This window comes from Sinohyriopsis cumingii, chromosome 17 (assembly GCF_028554795.1).
Source record: "Sinohyriopsis cumingii isolate HCF-2022 chromosome 17, ASM2855479v2, whole genome shotgun sequence".
NCBI classification, from domain to species: Eukaryota; Metazoa; Mollusca; class Bivalvia; order Unionida; family Unionidae; genus Sinohyriopsis; species Sinohyriopsis cumingii.
The window spans coordinates 118,189,083-118,199,861 of NC_142977.1; the positions used below are offsets into that span (position 1 = coordinate 118,189,083).

General features: G+C 35.3%; 1 protein-coding gene across 1 annotated transcript in view; it reads left to right on the forward strand.

Annotated features, from left to right (window-relative positions):
• LOC149779736 (CKLF-like MARVEL transmembrane domain-containing protein 4) overlaps positions 1-8,011 on the forward strand; it is a 43,034-nt gene extending 35,023 nt beyond the window's left edge. The window contains exon 5 of the mRNA XM_089940596.1: positions 233-8,011. Coding sequence (XP_089796722.1) covers positions 233-367 — 135 coding nt within the window. The 3' untranslated portion in view covers positions 368-8,011. The remainder of the gene's footprint in view (positions 1-232) is intronic.
• The last annotated feature ends 2,768 nt before the right edge of the window (positions 8,012-10,779 follow it).

The window sequence follows — 10,779 nt, forward strand, 5'->3', positions numbered from 1 at the left end:
CTCTTTGAATTGTTCAGTTTGGAGGGTGCATTCTTGTTCATAAAAGGGTCATGCTAAGAAAAAATACTTGTAAGATCTATTTTTTATATTTTCAGTTAAATTTTCAATGAGCTATCAAACAGGGAGTACTTATAGTAAGCTTTCAGAAAATTATTATAGAGTAGGCATGCTATTAAGACAAATGCAGGTATTGCATTGAATTAGAGCTATAATTATTTTCTTGTATTTTCAGGTATTCACAGCCATTGCTTCCATGATGTATATTATAGACACCGTCTTGGCCTACAAAACCTGGAAAGAGGCAAGAGAAAAACGACAAAAGGAGGCACGAGGAGGCCAAAGATCTAGTCTCTGCATAATATTCTAGAGACAACGGATTAGAGGCACTCGTTAACAAATCAAGCATCTTTATTTTAACAGGAGGAAATCTTGTCAAGCAGATTTGGAACTACTGTTATCTACGGCTTTTAGTAAAAGACTCAAGTTTGAATGATGGCACTTGTTTACGGGATCCAGATGATTTTTTTAAAAACTTTTCAAATTCATAGTTTCTAAAAATATATGAAGAAAATCACATGAAAATGTAAAGATAAAAGAATTAGGTTTCATCATATTTCAAAATTGTTATGGAAGTTTAGGGATTGAAACAGATCAGTAAGTAATTTTATTTTTACATAGTTAAAACTGCCTGCAATCCAAATTACAAAAAAATGTGGCAAATTTGTCTTCATTTTACTATGCCAGACATAGCTTAATATCTAACCTATTCCCAAAATAGGAACAAAAATAGAAATTGTTACTCTGTTACTGCACTTCCATAAATTAATTGCTGAATGAGTACTGAAACATTCAGATACTTTGCATAGTTGAAGATTTATTTATAAAAAAGTTAGATATTTCATGTGTTTTATTTAATTATCCAACAAGTTCAAATATAACATTCTTTAACACATGATGAAATATTCTTTTACTTTGTATGCTATTCAACAAATGCTTAAAGAATTTAATGTTTATTATTTAATTACCCACTGTATATCCGATACCATCATTACCCACTTTTAAGTCGAGTCCAACTGCAAACAACATAGATCCTGACATGCCATACCATAATGCATCTGCAGATCAGGGTCTGTGTTGTTTGTTTTACATTATGTGCCAGATGATCTGGGTCTGTGCAGTTTGCAGTTGGACTTGACTTATAAGTGAGTATAGATGGTACTTTGGCTACTGCACAGTGTTGTAAATCATGATATGATGCTACATTTGTGTAACATCAAAAATATGCAATGGGTTTCTGAAATACAGTAGGAATGATAACTTATCTGGATAACATGCAATGAAATGGGTAATATGAATGATAATAATGTGCAATACATAAATACATAACCTTCCATTAATTATAATGTGTAACTATTAGTGTAAAACATTTATAAAAAATAAAACTTCCACGCCTCACTTTTCCAGCTGTATATACCATTTTTTTATAATGGTATTAAAAGACATGGATAATCATGTCCACTAGCAAGTATGACCGTCTCTTCAAGTCACAGATTTTTATAATGGTATTAAATGACATGGATAATTATGTCCACTAGCAAGTATGACCGTCTCTTCAAGTCACAGATTTTTATAATGGTATTAAAAGACATGGATAATTATGTCCACTAGCAAGCATGATGGTCTCTTCAAGTCACAGATTTTTATAATGGTATTAAAAGACATGGATAATCATGTCCACTAGCAAGTATGACCGTCTCTTCAAGTCACAGATTTTTATAATGGTATTAAAAGACATGGATAATTATGTCCACCAGCAAGCATGACGGTCTCTTCAAGTCACAGATTTTTATAATGGTATTAAAGACATGGATAATTATGTCCACCAGCAAGCATGACGGTCTCTTCAAGTCACAGATTTTTATAATGGTATTAAAAGACATGGATAATTATGTCCACCAGCAAGCATGACGGTCTCTTCAAGTCACAGATTTTTATAATGGTATTAAAAGACATGGATAATCATGTCCACTAGCAAGCATGACTGTCTCTTTAAGTCACAGATTTTTATAATGGTATTAAAAGACATGGATAATTATGTCCACCAGCAAGCATGACGTTCTCTTCAAGTCACAGATTTTTATAATGGTATTAAAAGACATGGATAATTATGTCCACTAGCAAGCATGACCGTCTCTTTAAGTCACAGATTTTTATAATGGTATTAAAAGACATGGATAATTATGTCCACCAGCAAGCATGACGGTCTCTTCAAGTCACAGATTTTTATAATGGTATTAAAAGACATGGATAATTATGTCCACCAGCAAGCATGACGGTCTCTTCAAGTCACAGATTTTTATAATTTTACCAGTCTGTTTTATAGCAACTTTCATTTTATAGGGAAAAGTTAACTAAAACTTGAGGGAAAAATTTGGAAGTTGTAATGATATTCTTTCATCTTTTGAGACACCTGTTATTAAATTCAGTTTGTCATTTTTTCATAAAAAATGCTAATGGGAAAATTGTGTTTACTTTTTAACTTTTGACAGAATATTCATTTCTTCCATAGAATAGAAAGGAATTTATGTATACATTTCTTCTTGATTTATGTCGTCTAGGTATATGTATGATAGTCTATTATCATCATCATTATTATCATCTTCATGAAGTATGGTATGTAATGTTTCAGTTAAAGCCTTTAGCAGTAGGAATACATGGAGACTATAAATTTTCCATTTAACTGTTTCAAACAAACCAAAAATTTAAGATATCAAGTGAGAGAGGGAGAGACTCCACTGTAGGAAAATAAGGTTTTAGTAGATAAATGCACATATCTAGGAACAAACGTTTTTTAAATGGAAGTAATGTTGAAGTTTTACCCTTAGATCTTAGAAATTTATAACTTTTTTAATTGTAGATTTGTTAACGAAATTATTAAATTCCACACAAATAAACTATTTAAGATTTACTTTTTAAAATACTGCCTGAGGACCAGTTTTTGCCCCATGCCAGTTGTTACTACATTGCTGATATCGAATGAACTGACAACATTTTTATTATACCTTTATATACCTTTACATTTATATACCTTTAAATGTACTTTACCAAATGGTCCTTTATGAATGAGCACTAGTGTTATTCATTTGAATTTATTTAAGTAATATTTTTCTTATTCCATTTAAATCTAAAGCAATGGGGGAAGTAGTACAGAGTGGTCTAAAGCACTGGGGAAGGAGTACAGAGTGGTCTAAAGCACTGGGGGAGGAGTACAGAGTGGTCTAAAGCACTGGGGGGAGGAGTACAGAATGGTCTAAAGTGCTTGCCATTACCAATCACATCTCACTGCTGTCCTGGGGGGAGGAGTACAGAGTGGTCTAAAGTGCTGGGGGGAGGAGTACAGAGTGGTCTAAAGCGCTGGGGGTAGGAGTACAGAGTGGTCTAAAGTGTTGGGGGAGGAGTACAGAGTGGTCTAAAGTGCTGGGGGGGAGGAGTACAGACTGGTCTAAAGCGCTGGGGGAGGAGTACAGAGTGGTCTAAAGTGTTGGGGGAGGAGTACAGAGTGGTCTAAAGTGCTGGGGGGGAGGAGTACAGAGTGGTCTAAAGTGCTTGCCATTACCAATCACATCTCACCGCTGTCCACGTGGGTTTGAGTCTCAAGTTTGACCAATGTTGGTATTTGAGAAAGGTTAACAGTAGCTTTCCATCGTTGGGTGGTTCTTACTGGAGCTTTGCAATGAAATGGTGATGATCTGACATTTGTGATCTTCAAAATCTTGGTACTGCTTCTCTTCTGAAATTGAAAGTTATATCAGCATGGGGTTTTACCAGAAGACATCTTTGACGGTGCTTATCTGATATCTAGTATGGTCACCATGGCAGCCCTCTTGAAAATCATGTTATCTTTACTACTCCTGAATGGATGTTTATATCAGCATGGAGTTTTAACCAAAGACTCCTTAAGATGTATAGTTAGTTTTAAATACAATGGTGTTTAACCATTCTATTTGCGAAAAGATATGAATATTTTCCTAAATAGCTGTTTCAGTGATCAGAATGGCATTTTCAGTTTGTGTCTGTCACATTTTTTGTTGACATTGCAAATATAATGTTAATTCATTTGCTTCTTTGAATGTTTTGTTTATGACTCAGTGAACTCATCCACATCGCTAACTTTATCATTCTTTACTTTTAAACGGATGAAACAGCTGCTTTAGTTCATTCACAAATTTAATCAGCCAAAACCTAAAGCATCTACTGCATGAGTGCACATGGTTTGTTTAGAGAGTAGTTCCTAATACACTATTCTATCTTTAGGCACATGTCTTGTGCACATGTGGGCAATATGAAGGTGTTCAGTATCGTAAAATACTGCATCAATTGGGCAATGTCAAGTTAACAAAGACAAAAATGGGCATATAATAACTATAAATCTAGATCTGATGCCTCTAGATCAGTCTTGTCCCCATTTTTGGAGACATTTACTGACCTAAACACCCATATGGTAACTCTGTTGTTGATTATTGGATTGTGACTTATCATAGTCACAAAATACACATTCTAAGGTTCCAGTCTTGTGCTTTGTTTATCAATTGCAGTACTCTATCATTGTAACAGAGTATGCTGTCTTTTAATGGGATGATCTTGTAATGAAGTATATGATATGTACTCCTTCATTATTACACTGCCTGTGTTAGCCATAAATATACTGCCTTATACTGAGACTGCCATAGAATGAAGTCCATAATGCATATAATTTCACCACTGCATAATGAAATGGGATACCCACATTATAATAGAAAGAGTTCTAGTGATTGGCATTATAGTGAGGGCTAATGTAATCCCAGTATTCCCTCATTATAAGGTCCTTGATTACAATACTATCCCTGACATAAGGTGTGGTCATGGACCCTATATCATTAAGGGCAGTAAAATTATAATGTAAGGTGGTATACTTTATGACTTCCTTGGACAGCATTATAATAAAGGAGTACTGTATTGTTTTTATATGTTGATAAAACATGTCCAACCAAGTACACTTTAAATCCATAATTTCTTTAGTAGATAATCATTGTCTTACAGGTTACTAACAGGGTAGGCTTTGATATGCCAGAGCATTATGAGATGACCAATCTTGGTCTGCACTGTTCACATTTAGTTGCAAGTTATGCACAAGCAAATAATACATCAATCTACATGAAAAAGGTGTTTTGATGTTTACACATTTATATTCTTTGATGCACTGAATTGAGTTTGTATAAATTATAATTTGCTTTCAGTTATATTCACCTCTGTCATTAATAATATTTCTGAATCGTAAAAGATGTCACAATAAATACAAAAGCTCATTTGTGTTTTGTTCTGAGTCAGAAGGATGGACTAACTTGATTGGCATATGAATATACCTCGTCATATCAGATTCATTTTCTCCAATTCGGAACAAAGCATGAATGTAGCTTTACACCTTTAGGCAGAGTATAATGCTATTTATGTTATGACCCTGTGTGTCTGTCTGTCTGTCTCTCCATAAACTTGTCCATTCGTGCATGATGACTCTGCAGCACCAACCGTCAGCAAACTTTGCAGGTAATCAATTTTTTAAAATCGAAAATTCATTTTAGAGGGAAAAAGGTCAAAGTTTGATGTCACTAAACGGAAGAAGAAAAGTAGCATTATTTCTTCTCCACAAATTTGGACCAGAAATTAGTATACTTAGGGAGTAAAGAAAACAATAGGTTGAGGGTGTAGAGGTCAGAGGTCATGGTAAGGTTGATACAAAAATAATGGTTTCTGCAAGGTAAGTCAGGACTGCATGCCTTAACCAAAGAGCCAGGTCATTGAGACATGGTTGTGATTAATCTCCAAAGTCATCCATGCCCTATTGGTGCCAAGATGGAGGACTACTAAAGATGAGGTGGGCATACAGTGTGCCATTCATGGTATTCTTCATTGTATTTACCATAACCTAGATTACCATCGTGCATTAAATATGGTTGATTTAATAATGAATTTGCTTTTGTTGCAAACAAATGAAGTGTCTAATTATTTTATTCTAAATTATGTTTATAATTAGTCTAAGATGAGGTGGGCATACAGTGTGCCATTCATGGTATTTTTCATTGTATTTACCATAACCTAGATTACCATCGTGCATTAAATATGCTTGATTTAATAATGAATTTGCTTTTGTTGTAAACAAATGAAGTGTCTAATTATTTTATTCTAAATTATGTTTATAATTATTCTTAGTTTGAGTCCCATTTTTCCTTGTTTGTGTCAGATTGTTGCAGTTTCTTAAGGACACCATTTCTTTCATACATTTGTAAACACATTTTCATGCATATTCCATTATTTTTTTCAAGGAGAGAAAATACTAACAGTAATAACCAAAATATTCACATTGATTATTTAATTGATTCCTTAAACTAAAGTTCAGGTTACTCATCTATAACATAATTAATCATTGATTCTAACAAAATGACCAAAATGGTGTGAAGTTATCTGCATGTACCCACCTGTACATGGTAAAGAGGTTAATTTGAAATTTGTGAAATTAATCTTTTTGAGTGAAGTTTTACAAACTGTCATTTTATTCAATATTGGTTCCTATAATCAAGAATGTATTACAGTGTATAGTTTCTGCTGTGCTCATTTGAAGTCATACCGCAAGAACATGTGTAATGACCAAAGCTTGAACAAAATTTAAATTATCTTTCTTTATAATGACAGTAGATATACAAATGATCATAGCAATGTTACATGACTGTAGGGTTATTTTCTAACATATCCATTAATTACTGTGCCTTATTCCTTGTATATTCTTACCATATTTATACTGCAACTACAACCACAGTTAGTATAAACACAGATCTGCCATCACATCCTGCCATGGCAGGTTACTCTCAATGCCATTCATTCTGCTGTTGATATGAGTTGCTGTATAAAGTGAGATCTACACTGCCATCCCATCATGCACTTGGCAGATTGCTGTCTAGGCCTTTCATTCTGCTGTGCATGGTATGATATGAAATCTATACTTCCATCACATCATGCATTGGCAGATTTGTTTTTCTTGGTTTTCATGACACTTGTTACGAATTACTGGCTATGTCTTGCTCGGGAAACGGAAGTCAAGTACCTTTCCCAAGGATGCTCTGATGAGGCCAACCTGGCTGGCTTGGATAGGTAGCAAACCCATGACCCTTGGATTATTACCAGTCTAACACACTACCAACAAGCTTCTGTAACTTCCTTGCACCAACAGGTTGCAGTGTACATCATTCATTATATTTATAACGTGTTCAGTGCATGGTGTGATGGCCATTAGAGATCTACACTGCCTTCCCATCATGCACTAGGAGATTGCTGTCTATGCCATTCATTATACTTATGTGTGCTGATGCATGGTGTGATAGTTGAAATCTATACTGCCATCACATCATGCAATGGCAGATTTGTTTTTCTTGGTTTTCATGACACTTGTTACAAATTATTGGCCATATCATGCTCGGGAAATGAGAGTCAGTTACCCTTCCCAAGGATGCACTGATGCAGTCAACCAGGCTGGCCTGGGCAGGTAGCAAACCCATGACTGTTTCATTACCAGTCTGATATACTAACAAGCTGAGCTTCTGTGACTTCCATGGCGATGGCTGTATACATCATTCGTTCTGCTGATAACATGTTCTGAAGACCAGTTGCCATTATTCTGTTGATGTGTGCTGGTGCATGGTGTTATGGCCGGTAGAGATCTAAAATGTTTACAGATGGGTACACATACTACATGGTTAAATAATGTAATCTGATATTATGTTTTCTTTTTTAATGACAAATACCATGGTCCCTCAAAATTATTCATATTTAACATCATAACATTTATTGTTTTTATGTTTGAAGAGTTTTATATAATTTATTTCCCATTTGTAGTTTGCTTTTGAGGTATTATTGTATTTCATTTCACTTTGTTTGTATAATGGGAATGCTTGAAGAATAAACATGTCTTTTATAATAAAAACTGGCTTTTCTTTTCTCACCCAATCATGTCATGTGCATGAGTTTCATTGGTGATGTCAGCGTTAAAATTATATGTTAAACTTTTCAAAAGTTACATATGCAGTTGCAAGTTCCCATATCTTCTGCATCAGTTTCTTTATGCAGTTGAAAGTCCCATATCTTCTACATCAGTTTCTTTATGCAGTTGAAAGTCCCATATCTTCTGCATCAGTTTCTTTATGCAGTTGAAAGTCCCATATCTTCTGCATCAGTTTCTTTATGCAGTTGAAAGTCCCATATCTTCTGCATCAGTTTCTTTATGCAGTTGAAAGTCCCATATCTTCTACATCAGTTTCTTTATGAAGTTGAAATTGTTGATATTATGTTGGTATATGACTAAATTTTTAACCCAGTTGTACAAAAGTTTCCTGTCTTGCCTACTTGAGATGTAAACGATGTGATCAGAACACCATTTAAAATGTTAAGTATGGGTCTTCCATAGATTTTTTGGGGTTTCTTTAATGTTTATAATTAACATTATTTTACTCTGCGGGTGAATGAAAGTTGATCTTGATAATTAGCTCACCTAGCCAAAAGGTTTCCATAGCAACCATATGGGAAACCTTCAACTTCTACAAAATGGCTGAGCCAATTTTGATCAAACATGGTATGAATGTTTCTTAGGATGCAAAGGTGTGACTTACTTGGCATCTAGTTTAACGAGCTGTTTTTGACTACTTCTCTAGAATGTCTGAGCGAGTAAAGATCAAATTTGGGAGAAATGTTTTATCAAATGTATATGAGGTTGCTACCCTAGCAGTGATGTGGCTTCCATAACAACCGTATGGAAAATCTATTTTCAACTTTACTTGAATGGCTGAACCAATTTCGATCAAGCTTGGTAGGATATGCTCCATAAAACATTTGGTGTCTCCCCTTGTGATGATGTGGCTTCCTTAGAAACTGCATGAAAAACATGTTTTTTATTTCTCAGCGAGTTTCAGTAGACTTGTTTGGAATATTCTTTAAGACATGTTCAATTAAGATTCATTCCAGGTTGACTCGACTCACAATGGCACGTCTTCCATAGAATCGATATGGAATACATATTTTTCATATCTCCATGATGGTTGAGCCGATTCTGATCAAATTTGGTAGGAATGTTTCTTATGAAATTTTTCTATCAAATGGCCGCGGTTTCTCCTTTTGTGGAGTGGCTTCCTTAGCAACCATCTAGAAATCAATTTTCAGCTACTTAAGAAAGGATGAGCTGATTTTCATCATACTTTGTTGAAGTGTTTCTTCAAACGTGTTCTGTATATACGATGTTTGATGTGGCTCCCTTAACAGTGGTATGGCTGCCATAGCAAGGTTATGGAAAATCAATTTTCACCTTCAGTAGAATGGAACTGCTCCAGTTGCCTAGTGGTTAGAGCATCCGCCTCGGATGCGGGAGGTCGTGGATTCGATCCCCGGCTGAGTCATACCAAAGACTTACAAAAATGGTACTAACCGCTGCCTCGCTTGGCGCTCAGCTATAATAGGTTACTCACCGGTTAGGACTGGTCGGTCTGGTGTCAGGATAATGTGACCGCGTGGAACATCATGCTACATGTCTGCGGCATGATGGGCCAGTGCTAGACATCACTATAAACTGTCACTCTGCAGACATCGTAGCGATATGACTGAAATATTGTTAAAGCTACGTTAAAAATCCGAATCACACACACACCACTCAGAAGAATGGCACAAAGCAGTTTTGATCAAATTTGAAATAAATGATTTTTAGAATGTTTACTTTCAAAGTTGCATCTTTAGAGTGGCTTCCTCAGCAATGGTGAGGCTGTCATAGCAACTGGCGGGAAAAGATTAGTATGATACTTATCTCCCATCAGGTATGGCTATTGTTACCAATACTTGTAAGAAAGAAACAGCCCTAATGCTGCCTAGCCTGAATAACATTCACACAAAAGATGCCAATACATCATCTAGTCCAGCTTAAGTTATTCACAGCAAAAAAAAAAAAGTTAAATAATATGTAAAATATCACCAATTTCTACAGTGTAGCCAGAAATTATTGTGTCATAAGTATCCTTAAAGCCTTATTATTACATCTGCCTTTTAGATGCAAGTGAGTGATATCACGCCCACCAGGACATCTTGTTTAAGTGAATTGTTTGGGAATTACATTTCGTGCCATATCCATGGAGGGAGGACATGGTGTTGCGCATGCCCATCCACCACATCTCATTATGTCACGTGAATCATGAATTTCATTCTGATCAATAACTTTTGTAGGATTTAAATGATGAAATCAAATTTAACAGGAGGCCTCAGAAGTTTCACCACTTTTGCAAATAAAACCTGACCAAGTTATTTTACCTATTTGACATAGAACCGTGCCCTTTAGTTTCATCAGAACTCGAACTGAAACCGATTTTGGAATCAGATCTTACAGTAAGAAGGCCTTGATGAAGTTCAATTTTTACCATTTTTCGAAACAAATGTTATGGCCCCTGTTTGACATTGAAATTGATTATTAAATTGCAATATACTGGCAGGCACATCCATGTTATATGAACACATTTGTCTTTTAAAATTGTGAATCTTTATTTTCTGTCAGTCAGACAAATTTTCACAATTTATACACGGTACTGTCAACAGCCAAATTACTGCGCCAATTCGTCCTTGAGGTGGAAAAAATCAGAAAACTCTGTAGGTCCTTGGATGGGTGGCCACTTGCCCATGCATGTGCTCAAACCCAAAAACTGTAGAAGTGTAAAGTGAGTG